At 37.1% G+C, this 16,522-nt stretch overlaps 1 protein-coding gene across 6 annotated transcripts in view; it reads left to right on the forward strand.

Moving 5' to 3' along the window:
* Window positions 1–16,522, forward strand: part of LOC150093608 (thrombospondin type-1 domain-containing protein 7B-like) — a 950,748-nt gene that overhangs the window by 640,115 nt on the left and 294,111 nt on the right. For all 6 annotated transcript variants that reach the window (XM_090412735.1, XM_090412734.1, XM_090412733.1 and 3 more), the window contains exon 24: window positions 400–492. In XM_090412735.1, coding sequence (XP_090268861.1) covers window positions 400–492 — 93 coding nt within the window. The remainder of the gene's footprint in view (window positions 1–399; window positions 493–16,522) is intronic.

The raw sequence follows: 16,522 nt of genomic DNA on the forward strand, positions 1-16,522 counted from the left end.
TGTGTGTGTGGGGGGGGGGGGGGGGAGGAGGTAACTTCCTGAGCTTCATTGCTATCAAAACACAGTCCTAACACAAAAGATCTCATTTCATTTCCCCCTTTAACTCCTTAATAATACTTAGATCTTTAAACAGAATTAGATTTCCTTTTTTGGAATGACTGACATCTCTAGCTTCTCCTATTACAAATACACCTCAACCATAGTTCTCCTTCAGCTTCCAAGAAACTTCGTATACTTTATCCACTCAAGGCACTACTTCTCACCTACTATTTTATTTGTAATGAATTTCAGCTTAATGATAACACAGACACATACAGCACCAAATGATGAGATTTTATTTCATGATAATGTGTTTATGTTGATGTATCTTGTTTATTAATGACTATTCATTTTTTTCAGTGGGATATCAGACAAGTTCCCGTGCTGTGTTATCCTTTCCAACAAGTAACCCAAGTTGCACACAAGATCTGTGGAGAACAAGGCCATGTTGGGGTAACTGTTGTTGATGATCTTATCCATAATAATGCCAGAGTAGGAGAATAAGATAGAAATTTTATACTTGTACATGAATATTTTAATACATAATATATTCATGTACAAGTTAGTCTATTTATAATAAATTCCATATAAATTCTTAACATTGGACTCATGTATCAATATGATTAAAACTCTCAGGACTTTGTAATGAAGCGAGTTACAGTACAATCTTTTTATCAATGCATTCCAAATGAGCTACTAAATATGATATAGGATGGTAGCCATCATAAGTAATAAATAACAGCCTAGAGGACTGAATGAAAGTGTCACTGCTCTCCAACAAGCTGTAGATTCAAATCTTACTATGGCTTTTTCATTTGTCTAGTGCAAGACCACTACCCTTTTTATTTGGAGACCTCTGAAATGGCTTTAAAAAACATACCATGTTTGATGTCTAGAGGGAACTAGATTATCTAACCTTAACCCACCCATTGTACTGAATGTGTGATTGATTTTCAACCTTTCATGGGTATGATTAATTTTTTTTTTTTTTTTTTTTTTTAAGTGAGTTTCATGACATCCAAATCCTTCTTGGTTCCAATTGGGATCACTATTTTGTAACAAACTGATGTTAGAATGAGCATTTGATATTTGGATATAATAATAATAATAAACAGCAGTGCTCTTGATACCCATGACATACCCAGATATTCACCTTCATAACCATAATTTTAGGAGATAGGGTAGCTAGTCTTGCACATAAATATATATATTCTTGTGTGTAAATTGCATGTGCTCTCCTAGCCAGTTTGCCTGGTTGTGGAATGAAAAACTAGAATTTCCTGGAGGAAAACTCTACCACTTCCCTATGAGATCAGTTAACTCACTTTCAGTGTGTCTAAACTAACAGCTACTATGGAGGCTCTCTTTGGATATAAGCAAACTAGAATTTCAGATATTAGGAAGTTCGATGTTGTATAAGTCCTGGCATGGTTTACTGAAAGAATCATCTTCAATTCTACAGGCGTTGTTTCAGATCTTATTGTTCTATGTATATTGGTGTCTTCAGGTAGTATATGATTTTCATTGGCTGGTTTTGAGATCACTGCATGGCTTACTTTAAAGACATCAATTGGCTGGGGAGAAAAATAGTATCATGGTTGATCTTGAGTAATTTACTCATGTTATTTAATCTTTACCCAATCACAGTACTAACTCTGCTATAGATTTATAATCTTTTTGTGAGTGCAATAGTGATAAACTGTTATTGGTCACAGTGGTCCATTCAGTACACTGATGTCTGCAGTCCCAACTGTAGCAAATGCAAAGGGCCATTGGGATAATTTTTGTGAGACCCAAATTTTAGATAGTTAAGTATTGGTAATATATGCTGCAAAGCAATATTAAAAATTTAATAATATATTTATTGATTATACTTTTATGGAAAACTTATGAAGAAATTTTTCTTGCTTTTTGTTGTAAAATCTACTAGAATTTCATTGAATTTTAAATTTCTGGCTTTATCACATAGCACTGGACCTGATTGGATCTGTTTGGTCCAGTTGGCTTAAGGTGTACTGGATGCCTGTAATTAAGAGATAAACTTTGCATTTGTTATATTAATATTCTTTTTTTTTAATATGTGGAAACATAACATGTAATCCTCTTAGAATCAAAGCATACCAATTGTTTTGATAATTTGTGCAGTTGAATTTTTTTTTTTTACTTTATATTTTTGGCACTGTTTTGTTCCAGAAAAGTGCAGGTTTTGTCTATAAAGTAATTTTTCAATACTGTAAAAATTTGAAGAAAGTTTAAAACAGGATCTGTCTTGGCATATATTGACTGACTTCCATTAGGACCACATCTGGTGAGGACATGATTGTTGCATTCCAACTGCTTGGTTCTAATTGTTTGCATTAAAAGTTTCAATTCAAATATTTTGGATGACATGGTCAGAACTGTCTGTTAAATTTTGGAATTAACAATCAGTTAATCAGTTTGCCGCTCACCTATGCATCTCTACATGTTTAATCGTGTTTGTGTTCACAATTTGTCTTCTTGAGGAGTCCCATCCACAGCTAAAAATAAGAAATATAGAACCAAATTTCACCAAACTAACTTCTTCTCGACAGAAATAGTTTCATTCAGTAGCACTCTTTTTTTATTATTGGAAATTTACATTTCATAATTGTTATTTCTACTGTAAGCATACCAGTTTGCATAACAAAAGAATGTATTTAAACATTGTTTCCTGCATTTGAAATATGATATAAATGTTAAAAATGCACTGCTCGGAAAAAAGTAAACAGACACTATGGTGTGAGAAACAAACAGCCATGGTTCCCACCTCAATAAAATGTAGGATATCCTCTTGCTGTGATGACTGCAGCAATCCTATGGGACATACTTTCCACAAGCATATGATAGCAGTTAATGGGAATTTTGGCATGTAATGAGGGCATGGACTGTTGTGGGGCAGACATCCCTTGACCACACTCAACATTTCAGTTCATCCCACAGATGCTCAGTAGGGTTGAGATCAAGGCTGTGTGGAGGCCAGTCGTGGTCATGAATGTGGTAACATTCATGACCACAAACTTTGCAGTTACAGCAGCAGCCTTATGATATGATGCATTTTCTTGCTAAAAGAGACAATAATCATTTCCACAGAAAAACGCCACAAAGTTGGAAGAATTGCATAGTCCAGAATGTTCAGATACTTTTTTCAGTATTTGTTGGACCACAAATAGAGGTCTGAGGACCAGAAAAAATGGGACCATACAATCACACCACCACCTCCAAATTCCATAATTGGAGTTATATGCAATCTGGTAAGAAACATTTGTAGGGCATCTGTCCATTTACTCAGTAGAAGGTGTAGCATGATCTATTGCTCCATAACATAGCTTTCCAAGCTTCCATCCCACTGTACACACTCTTTGCGCCACTGAAGATGATGCTGAATGTTGGTTCAGGTAAAGTATGGCTTGCATAATGCGGTCCTATGAAAATGCATGTTGTGAGCCTTAGTTCTGAATATTTTTGTGCATGTTCATATTCTAGTCAATGCTGAGAACTCTGCATTCAGTGTGTCAGCCAATGAATGGCAGTTTTTTCATATTATCCTTCATAGCATACTACAATCACATTCAGTGAGTGTGATTGTAGTATTCAGTGAAAGTTTGGAATACACTGTTCTTATATCATAAGAGCAGTATCCCATAAATTTCGCACCCTCTTGGGTGCGAAATTTAAGAATGTAAGTGAGAGTATTAGAGCGCAGAAACAGAGGGTGAAAGAATTGATAGTTGTGGCGGGTACGAATGAATTGAAAGGAGATAAATTTTTTATGAGAGAGGACTTGAAAGTATTGTTAAAGGTAGCGAAAGAGAGGAGTTTAGGAGGGCCATAATCGCAAATGACATTATTTGCAGGTTATGCAGACGGTGTGGTGTGGAATGAGTTTGATGGGCAAAAGGATTTATACAAGATGGATGGCCTGCATTTGAATGGATTTGGTGTGCAGAGAACTGGAAAACGTGTTGCTGAATGAAGTGAAAATGGATGAGCAGAACCAGGGAAACTAGAACTGCCAAGTAGGGGGGGGGGGAGTGGATATGCAGACATCAGTGAGACAGATGAGTGTAAGAATGTATATAATGTACCCGAGCCAGTACTAAGGACAAAAAATTGGAATGGGATAGTTAGAATAATGCATCAAGATAGGGGTGGGACAAAGGGATCACTGCATTTCATGTATACTAATGCCAGGAGTATTAGGAACATGAAGGAAGAATTTTTGGCCTTGATTGGCTCTTCCTGGCCACAGGTTATTGCCATTAGTGAAACATGGCTGATGGAAGATGATATAGTTAGTGGGATAGAATGTGTAGGTTACAGTGTGTTTATGAGGGACAGAGGGAATAAAATGGGGGGAGGGGTGTTATTGATGATAGCTGATGAACTGCAGCCAAGGAGAATTGAAGTTGTATCGCAGGATAGTGAAAAGAGCTCATTTGAGGCTATTTGGTGTGAGATTGAGACTGTCAGAATAAAATATACAGTTGGGTGCTGCTACAGACCAGGTGATGGAATAGATGGTGAAGATAGTATGCATAAACAAATTGATGAAATGAGTGGAAGGAGGGTAATTACTATGGGGGATTTCAACTATGGTAACATTGATTGGAAGGAGGAGAGGACACATGTGAGGAAGGAAATGGATTTTATTCAATTATTAAGGGATAACTATCTGAGACAGCATGTAATTGAAAATACTAGGGGTGTGAGAATGCTTGACCTGGTAATAGCATCTGAGAATTTGACTGTAATGAATATGACAATGTTGCCACATATTGGTGAGAGTGATCATCAGGTCTTGACCTGGGAGGTAGCTGAATGAAGGTGTGGAATTTTCGATTGAGACAGGGTATATGTGGAATTACCGTGCTGGCAAGTATGACAAGCTTAGGAGATTGCTTGGATCAGTGCCATGGCATGTACAACTGCAAGGGCTGGATGTCGATAGAGCATGGAAAGTGGTCAAGGAGCATTTACAGGAGGTTATGGCTGATTGTATACCTAGGGTCCGAATGGTAAAACAAGTAGGGGTTAAATGGATGAATATCACCATTAAGCTTGAGCTGCAAAAAAAGAAACAACTGTGGAGGGAATTTAAAGAAAGAGGTGACCTGCAGGCACACGAACGGTATAAAGTGCAGGCCAGAAGGGTAATGAGTGTGGTAAAAAAAGCAAAAGCGGATTATGAAAGGAAACTAGCTATGCAAGCTAAAGAGAATCCCAAACAGTTCTTTCAATATGCTGCAAGCAAGAAAAAAACTGTACACGGCAAAACGATTTTAAGGAATGACGATGGTAAGGAGGTCACTGAATCAGTCGAAATAGCGGAGTTACTGAGCGAGCACTTTGCAAAAGTATATCATCCAGGTGGTGACATTGAAAAAATGAAGGAACCATTAGTTTATATGGGAATTGTGATTAATGAAGTGGAGGTGAATAGTCTATTACAGAACCTTAATGTGAATACATCTGTGGGATTGGATGGTATACCGTCACGGGTCTTGCATGAAGCTGCCAAAGAATTGTCAGTGCCCTTGACCATGTTGTTTAATCTGAGTCTCGGGTCTGGTTTAGTCCCGAAGGTGTGGAAAGAGGGGAAAATAGTTCCACTGCATAAAGGAGGATCCAAGACTATGGTTGCAAATTACCGACCGATCAGCATATCAGGAGTCATTGTCAAGGTCTTCGGGAAAGTAGTCAAGGGAAAAATATAGGAATGGATTGATGAAACTAAGATACTGTACGGGGGACGGCATGGCTTTGTGAAGGGTAGATCATGCCTCAGTAACTTGCTCAAGTTTTATAACACAGTGACGGCTGAACTGGATAAGGGTAATGGGTTTACAGTGATACTACTTGACATGGCAAAGGCATTTGACAGGATACCACATGGATATAGGGCTGGTGAGATGGATAGGTGGGTGGTCGTCGGAGAGATATCAAAGAGTAGTTTATTCAGGAGTAGAGTCCAAAAGACAGCCTGTGACTAGTGGTGTGCTGCAGGGTTCTGTTCTTGGAACACTGCTGTTTAATTTGTTCATTAACGATATAGGGAAGGATCTAAGAGGAACAATTCATTTGTTCGCTGATGATGCAAATTGGGTAGGGCAATAGTGAATGCAGTAGATGTCAAAATCTTGCAGGATGATTTGGATAGATTGGAGTTCTGGGCTAAGGAGAATGGATGTCGATCTAATGTTACAAAATGTAAGGTTATGCATTTTGGGGTGAAAAGATTAGCAGCAGTATACTACATTGGTGGAACTGTACTCCAGGAGATTGATGAGGCCAGGGACTTGGGAATGTTGGTGGATAGGGAGATGAAGTTTAGGGGGCACATTGCAAAAGTAGCTAAATCAGCTCATCAACTCACTTGGTTGTTGAAAAATACCTTGACGAGCAAAGACAAGCAAGTTATTGTACCTCTGTACCGAGCCTTGATAAGACCTCATCTCGACTACTGTGCCCAGATTTGGTCACCTAGGTTCCTTCTTGATGGGGAGGAGGTGGAGAGGATTCAGAGGCGAGTGACTGCGATGATAGCAGGTCTATGGAATGAACCATATGAGAACAGGTTGAAGATTTGTGGGTTGCAGAAATTAGTTGATAGGCGGAAAAGGGGAGATATGATTGAGACATTCAAATTGCTAAAGAGTTTCTATAGGATTAATTCAGAGGATATTTTTGAGATCAGGACTTGTGGTGGGAGAACTAGAGGACACTTGTGGAAGCTGGGCAAGAGTGTGGTTAGCAGGGGTGTTCGAGCTGGGTTCTTTACTTTTAGAGTAGTAAATGAGTGGAATAAGCTGCCAGAGTCTGTTGTGGGTGCTATGACGGTGAGCGAGTTCAAGGCAAGGTATGATAGATACTGTGAGAATGTCGTATAATTATGTGGACATGATGTTTAGGGCCTCCCTCGATGAGTCTAAGGACTCCCTGGAGTCGCCTGTAATAATAATAACCTCTTCCTAATAGGAAGAGTGACAAGAGAAGAATTGAGCATCCTGTAACTGGCTTGCAACCAAAAATCCATTTATTTATATCACTTCTGGAATAGTTCAAGAAAACTATGCAGATATCAAAAAATTATTTTGAAAGAGCTAAAAGTGGGAAACTTGCATCTTAACCACATGGCAGCCACATTCTAGCCATTGGTCACAACTTCTACCCAACATGGCTACCACCACCGTTGCATCCTGATGGTCCTGTTGCATCATCATCCACAGAAAAAGTAAGTCTCCTCGCTTCTTACTTTTCCAATTCTTGTACTGCTGATTTTGTAAATGCCTCCAACCAACCAACCCGTGTACTCTGCACTCAATGTGCAGAGTATCTTGTTGCTGTGAAGAGATCAGGAGAATTTTGCTCAAATTTGATACCAAAAAGCCTCCTGGTGCCATTGGCATCCCTGCAATTGTTCCTAAAGGTCTGTGCTCCAGAGTTGACTCCCATTTTGTGTCATCTTTTTACACTCTCTTATTCCACCAGTATCCACCCTACAGTATATTGAAATTAGCTCATATTCAACCTATCCCTAATAAAAGGGGGACAAATCAATATCCCCAAACTGTCATCCAATTTCTCTTACTCCAGTAATGGAAAGAGCTATCAACACCCAACTGCTGTGCTATCTTGAAGACTCTCACCTAATAAATGACCATCAATATGGGTTCCGTCACTGTCGTCAACAGGTGATCTCACATATGTCACCCACATCTGCACAAATACCATGGAAAAGTTTTGTAAGTCCCAAGTGGTTGCCCTTGATATCTTCAAGGCCTTCGACTGAGTCTGGCACAAAAGCCTGTTAAGCAAACTCCCATCATTTGGTCTATCCCCTGATTTCTGCACTTGGACTGCCAGCTTTTTGACTGTATACTTACTTCAGGTGATTGTGGATGATCACTCATCTTCTAAGTATATAACGAATCCAGGGGTTTCTCACAAGACCGTTCTCTTGCCCACCCTATTCCTTCTTTATATAAAAGACTTACTCCAGCAGACCAATCTAATGCATAGCTTTACTGATGACAGCACATTGCTGTTACGTCGCCACCTTGTCACCTTTGCTTTTATTCTTATGTTATATTATTCTATATATATATTATTTCTCTCTCATGCATATCAGTTATTTCATTGCCGACAAATTTATATTTTGTTTAGAACGACTACGCCAGCCAGCAACCAAATTCCGATACTCAAATATATAACGCTAAACAACAAAGGGATCACGTGATGTGCAGTCGTGGCTCCCCCCTTTTCTTTCTTACGTAAATTGCTTCCCCCTTCACTCATACGGGTCCAAAAGTTTTATAAGTGGTAATTCAATCTCAGAGACAACAGACTCATGAACTTTGATATGAAGAAATACATTTATTATAAACACTTGCATACTTTAAATAATAATTTCAATGCTAGAGAGTCTGAATTCCCCCCCCCCTTTATGTTAAGATATCCAAAATTTCAATTCTTATGTCTAAATGAAACAATCCTATATCTCTGTTATATTATTATGTTCAGACTCAGTTATTCCATATACAGGGTTACTCAGTGCTCTCGTTTTCTAAGGACAATTATGTACAAGCTTTATACAAAGTATGTCAGACGCATTCTGTCTTGTATTTTAACATGGAAAAATATTCTAATTCGTGCTCAAGCTCTACTCTCCCACAACTTAATTAAAATTCAGGCTAATATCTAATATTATATCACATAGCTTCTTCCTGACAAACATCTCAGAGGTTAGGTTCCTTTCTCAGCACACGCTTAGAGTGGCACCAGCTTATTTGACACAGACAGATCAGTCCAAGCAGTCTTTTAGGCACTATAGGTAAGTTAATGTGTGGTGCTCCTTAAATCCTTGACTCCTATTCCTTTTACGATTATAATTCTAAAATGAGTATGAAAGATTGTACTTTACCATCTTGTTCTTTTCATGGAGTTCCGTGACTTCCCTCCATGCTTTCATTTCTGATATGTAAGATTTCCGTATTTTCTCACCACATATTTCTGTGGCATCAGCGACTACTTCCACTATCTTCGAAGGTTGCCCTCCGCTGACTTCACGTTGGCATAGCTTACCAATGGCTCTTTACTGAAATTCTGACCTCATTCCTTTGGTGGCTTTACTTGACTCGGTACAACAGCAACCGGGAGATTGTTGCTGGGCACCGGCAACAAGCTTCCATAGCTATCCAGGATTGTACGGGACAGAAAATAAGAGAGAAAGTTTGAGTCTCGCGCTGCGTCTTATATTACAAATGCGAGCGCCCTCTCTGTGACTACATCATACTCTTAGCTGCGGTCGATTGGTCACTCCAACTCCGAACTGTTTTGACATGGTTCTAATACATATATCTCTTAAGCACATTTAATAATAACAATTTCGGTCTTGAGACACAATTTCCCTTTGCTTATTTTACACAGACATTATCAATTCTAAATACAAATTTCTTAAGTTTATTTAATATTAACAATCTCAGTCGGTTTGATACACTTTTGAGTGAACATATATACAATACTCTCTTAGCCCTTTCTCTGGAGGCATGAGCATGTCCTTATCCTTAGGTTTAATCATCACTGTGTTGTTGGGTCAGAAACAAGATGGCTTACAAATAGTGAGTCAGCTCTTTTTCCGACACAAATTGCATTCCCTCCTTTCATTTGATAATCCCAGCAATGCACAAATCACCACAATCTCCAGAGCCCTAACCACTACCACCTTAAGTACAGATCTCCAAAAACATTCATCAGTTGGATTTAGATAATCTTGTAAAATTTCAATGGAAGAAAAACACAACTGCCTTATATCATAAAAAAAGAAACCTTCTCTTCCAGCCTTATTTTTGACAACAGTCAAATCCCCATGCATGATGAAATTCATCTTCTTGGGATAACACTAACGTCAAATCTTTCTTGGCATAACCACATTACAAATGTTGCCTCCTCTGTCTTAAAAATATTAGGTTTTTTTTTCACTCGGAGTGTTACTTTAACTCCAAATAACACCTACCATTATACAAATCAAAAATCCTTCCAACCATTGAATACTGCTCCCATAAATAGGGTGGTGTCCCCCAAGAGTCCCTAGAGATACTGTACTCTGTACAGAAAAGGGCAGTTATATTGATCAGTGATCCACACTCACCGATACACTTCACTCACTTTCACACAGGCACTCAGTTTCTACTACTTGCATCTTAATGCAAATACTTCTATCACTGCTGATGCATCAGAATTAGCATCAATAATGTCCCCACTCTCTTTCAAATCAGTTCAAACGTGTGCAGTAACCAACCAAAACTCCCTAACAGTGCATCTCCAAACTCACAGACCAAATTTCTCCTCCTCCTCATCGTTCATCCCTTCCACTGATACTCTCTGGAACAGTCTGCCATCTTATGCGTTTCTCAAGAAATACAAACCACAGCATTTCAAGATAAATGTGCACAAGTTACTTCTTGCCCATCCATCGTACTAGCTTCCTATAGGTTGACCAACCTCTCATGAATGGATTCTCTATAAAAAACATCAACTTGAGTTTCCAACCTTAATTATTCAGGTTTCAGTCACATAAAGTAAGCTTAACAGCTATGTAAATTGGAATTTACAGATAGTGTGATCATAAAACTTTCATGAAATACAGTATGACCAAGTGGAAGAAATCCAGCAAGGAGAGGAATTAGATAATTTAATGTGGAAATCAGGAGACATAACCATACTTATTGATAAGAAACCCAGTTGCCAGCCTATTCAGTACGAGAGCAAAATCACAGTTATGCTGAGTTGTCCAGGTGTTGCCCAGTACAATATCTGTACTGGGTCGATTAACCATGTTAAATCTAGTTGTGAAACAAAGCAGAATACTTCAACTGCATTAACAGGACATATTATCAGCCATTATGCAACTATATGATACACACTAGTGCACATCAGATCGCAGCTGAGTGTTACTGAGCAAATTGCTTTACTTGATGTTCTTAATAACATTCATCGATATCTATACTCTTAACCAGGGCCATTGCCAGCTTAGATCACATCCTGAGGCAAACAAACAAATATTGCCCTGATGGATTATAAGACAAAAATATCAGAAAATCTCCAATTGCTATTTTGTTTTTATTACAAGAGGAACATTAATGCAAAATGATTACATACTAATATTAATTAAATGTTTGCTCTAATGGAGATATCATGCAATAAAACTGTTTATAAACTCTTCTAAATTTAAATTATAAGCTATGTCAACCTCTATTGATACAGTTGCTAGACCAACCAATCTTTCTTGGGTCATTACTGTCCGCAAATAATTTTTAATCAGTTTAAACTTGGAAAAACTTCTTTCCATACTTGCTACGCTAACAGGAATTGTTAGCATAGCGACGCCGCCTACTGCAATATGGCTGAATAAGCACCCTTATTAAGTTGTGCAATGAGGCAGGCTGCCTCTATACTACACCCTGTCGACGGTACTACTACTAACAAAGAAAGCAAGCAGATGATTATTCACTGTTCTATGCCCTGTAAATAATACATCAGGGAACACAAGATAAATGCATGCTTACATAGAACTGCTACCAAAAGGTTCAGTACAGCTCTGACATCGACACGAGTTTCCACTCCTAATTATTCAGATTCCAGTCATGTACAGCAAACATTGTCCAGTCTGGAGAATTCCAACAGAGCTGTTTTTGAAAACATCTTGAAATTCCAGTAATATCACCATCAAAACATTTATCTTATGAACAAAAATTCTTACATCTAATTCTAGGAAAAGAAATAAGAGATGTAAGCTTACTGAGATACAGGACAACATAGAGGTAGAAGCAGCAATAGTATCTGCATTTGCAACATCCAAATGCTCCCCTTTGACTGCCCCCCTTATATCTGAGATGAATGCATCAATTGATAACATAGTCAGAGAACATGCAAAATGCATAAGTTTCCTTCTGAGATTCATCACAGATCAAAATGAAGTTTTAGAGCTGTTTGTCCAAAATAACCATTATAACTAATGCAAACTAGCAGGGAAGAGCAAAGGAAAAAAAAACCAAGAAGAAGAAGAAAAAAAAGAAAAAACATTGTCCAGTCTGGAGAATTCCAACAGGGCTGTTTTTGAAAACATCTTGAAATTCCAGTAATATCACGAGTAAAGCCTATCAAAACATTTATCTTATGAACAAAAATTCTTACATCTAATTCTAGGAAAAGAAACAAACCTTAGTGATATTTCACAAAAGTGGTAGAAGTACAAATTAGGTAAACCATTCTTTTGACAACCAAAGTAATTTTGCAAGCTCCTAATAAACTTTAAATGGTATGAAGTATTCTACAATAAAATCCAGGATCTGATTGCCCACCTTCCATTACGCAATTAGTGCACATCAGATCGCAGTTCAGTGTTGCTGAGCAAATTGCTTTACTTGATGTTCTTAATGACATTCATTCATCAATATCTATACTCCTAACAATTAATAACTATCTGCTTGCTTTCATTGTTAGGAGCAGTACTGTTGACAGGGTGTAGTATAGAGGCAGCCTACCTCATGGCACAGCTTAATAAGGGTGCTTGTTCAGCCATATTGCAGTTAGCGACATTTCTATGCTAACAATTCCTGTTAGTGTAGTAAGTACGGAAAGAAGTTTGCGAACAGCAATGACCCAAGAAAGATTGGTTAGTCTAGCAACTGTATCGATAGAGGTTGACATAGCTTATAATTTAAATTTAGAAGAGCTTATAAACAGTTTTATTGTGTGATATCTTCATTATCATAAACATTTAATTAATATTAGTATGTAATTGTTTTGCATTAATGTTTCTCTTGTAATAAACACTAAATAGCAATTGGAGATTTTCTGATATTTTTGTCTTATAATCCATCAGGGCAATATTTGTTTGTTTGCCTCAGGATGTGATCTAAGCTGGCAATGGCCCTGGTTAAGAGTATAGATATCGATGAATGTTATTAAGAACATCAAGTAAAGCAATTTGCTCAGTAACACTCAACTTTGATCTGATGTGCACTAGTGCATATCATATAGTTGCATAATGGGAGGTTAGTAGTCAGATCCTGGATATTATTTGAGACTACTTCATACCACTTAAAGTTTATTAGGAACTTGGAATGTCTGATGTACTATGATGAACATCAAATCAAAGCTACTAGTGATAATAATTGTGCACAGAAGATTCAGCTCTTGCCAGAATAAGCCATTTCTTAATACAAGCACGAAAAAAGATTGCATCCTTAACATCATTCTACAAGAACTTTCAGTAGCTCCATATTCTTTACATCTGAATGGAGCTGTTTGGATCCATTAACAGACTGGAACCAGAAATTCACCTCTTCGTGTTGATGCCATTTAGCGAGGTTTGTCTCATTAAATTGTATATACCCTAATGGTAAGTGGGGATGATCTCTGCACATAGTGCTTTACAGCTACTAGTCCAAAGTTGGATAAAGAGTATCCCAGAAAATAATTAAATGGAAAGAAGGAATTTTTTAATGATTCTTGTAGAGTTTTGGACAGGTAGTGGTATTTAATATAGGGATATCAAATACGCTTGCAAGCTGGAAAGGTATATGGACATTGGAGCTCCAACTTTCTACTTCTGATGATTCCAGAAAAGCTGAGTAAGGTATTGTATATGATGGCTTTTTCAGTTTCTGTAATGTTCTTCATAAATGGGAGAACAACTATTACTTTATAACTGCATGCATCATGATGAGCATTGGTTGATACATAGACCAATATTCTTTTTAATGAACTAGTATTGTAATTATCAGAAATAATATAGGTCACTTACAGACCTATATTAAATATACTTTAGTTTTATCTACCCTATATATATAAAATGATAAGCCTTTTTATTTCATGTTTATATGTCACATTTTTTGAAACGTTTTGAAATTCAGGGGCTACCCTGAGTGTCGAGTCATCAGAATTCAAATAGAACTGGCCTACCAGTCTGGAACATGGGGGGGTTGGGCACCAAGGGGGGTGTAGCCCCCCTAGTATCTATATAATTTCTTTAATTCATAATGTCATCACTTATAATTGTTGTTTCAAGGATCGGTTTAATGATTGTGAAATAACTTTTCCCAAATTAACACGATAACACAAGGAAAATTGTAAATATTCTATTTAAAAGCCATATATTTCAACTTCAAAATTTTACCAAATCATTTCTGTATATCTGGTAATCATTAACAATTTCCTACTCTGCTGTTTAAATTTCCAACAAGGGCCAACTTTTTCTTTATTTGTTGTGTCAGTTGTTTTTCTAATGCCTCAAGAAAATTCCTCCACTTCTTATTAGAACCTTCTGTGAGACCATAGGCACAAATAAATCTCATTGCCTAGTTTTCCATTCTGATATTTGTCCACATCACTCTACTTGATATTGCCTGCCATTCAAGAAGATTAGCCTCGTATTTAGTATTAAATACTATAGCTACTCCTTCTTTCCTTGATTGTCATTGCCTGAATATAACATTTTGTATTGATTGCTCAGAAAGATCTCACCTGGTTTTGTCTTGTTTGTTTTGGTCACACCTATTATGTCAATCTGGTACTTATCTATTCTTCTGCTAGTTCCATTTCTTTCACATTGATGCTTCTTATGTTGAGAGTACCAATCTTGAATTCTGATGTTCAGTTGGGATGTGTCTTCGGATTTGTTCCAGTAGCTGACTTTTCGCTGTTCACCCTGGTTCCCTGACAAAAACGAGGGCCTTGTTTAACCAGGCAACACCCCAACTGGCATGAAATTATCTCGTGCTTACCATCATTTGCACTGTGGTTTAAGCCAATAAGAATACCATTTGCTTGGCTAAATCCCAAATTGCCAGCCCATCTTCATAATTGTCATTTATTCAGTATTCAGGTAGATACCTAACAGGATACACCACGGGAAGGTGAGAATTTGATATTAGGTTAGAAGCCCAGGTTGGTTCTCCACATTTCTTAAAAGGTTACCTGAAGATCTCCTCCCAGTTATACAGTTTTGACATTCCCACATTCAGGACACAGGTATACAGAGGATTTGAAATTAAGTGATCACCATTCAGTCTTGAGCAAGATAAAATTGATAATGAAAAGAAGAATGTGTAAAAAAGTTTTAAAACAAAAAGTTGAACAGCTTTCAGATGTTGAATGGTAGGCTAAAATACACAAACATTATTCAAGAAAAAATTAAAGAGTTTGATAACAGGAACCAAATTGTGGAGATTCAGTGGCAAGTCCTGAAAAGAACATTGATTGATTGATTCAGCTGGAGAGACATGTGGTGCAGTTGTCTGCAAGGATATAAAAATCAGAACTCCATGATGGACCAAGAAAGTTAAAGAGGCAACAAAGGAAAAGAAGAAAACATGCTGAAAGTTCCTAGCAAATAAGTCTGCTCATGCTCTTACAGAATAAAGAGACAAATGTAAGAAAGTGAACCAATTTGTAAAACTAGCTAAACAAAAGTCATGGGTATACTTTGGTAAGAACTTAGAAAATAAATATCAAGAATGCTCAGTATTATATTACAGTGGCTGCACTGCATAATTGTGAAGGCTAGGACAGATAGTTGAATTCTAGATGATTGGAGTAGAGCTGTCTTAGTACCACTATAAAAAAGGAAATAGAACTGAATTGTGAGAATTAGAGGTATTTCTCTACTGATTTGATTGTTCCTAGCAAGATTTATGCAAGTATACTTGAGAAACTGCTAAGAAGGATTGTTGTAGGGAAGCTTGATGAAGAATAAGCTGGATTCAGATCAAATAGAAAAGGCATATGGTTAGGTGCCAAGAGAAAAGCTATTCAAAATGCTACAGTTATATGGTATCAATGGGACATTATATCAAGCAATACTTTGTCTTTATATGAGTTGTAAGTCAGCAGTTAGAATCGAGGTTACAGGAAGATGGTTGATGTTGAATCAGGTAGGAGACAAGGATGTACATTATCCTCTTTGTTATTCATCATTATATGGATCACATTTGAAAGGAAAGTGGTATTAAACCTGATGTCAAAATTGAAGATGTTCAGCTCAGTTTTGGCTTTATGCAGATGATGTTATACTTTTAAATAAATCTAGTATAACTATTCAAGATTCCCTGACTAAATTGAATAACTGTTGTATAAATATGGTATGAAAATCAGCAATAACAAGCAAAGACAATGAAAAGAAGCAGAAAACATTGAAAACATCAACTGCATCCTGAATGAAGAATCTATAGAACAAGTAAAATATTTCAGCTACTTAGGCATAATTTTTAGTGAAGATGGCAATTAAATATGGAAATAGACAACAGAATTAGCAAAATTGGTATAGGAAGTCAATTGAATGATCTTATGTGGAATAAGAGCAAAATTAGTCAAAATACTAAATCAGCTGTATACAAGACAGTTTTCAAACCATTATTGTATTGATATGAGAGCTGGGTTAGAAATAAAATACTTGATCAGT

Source organism: Typopeltis vanoorti, chromosome 23, assembly GCF_054136105.1.
Source record: "Typopeltis vanoorti isolate ZY-2024b chromosome 23, IOZ_Tvanoo_1.0, whole genome shotgun sequence".
In the NCBI taxonomy this organism is placed as follows: Eukaryota; Metazoa; Arthropoda; class Arachnida; order Uropygi; family Thelyphonidae; genus Typopeltis; species Typopeltis vanoorti.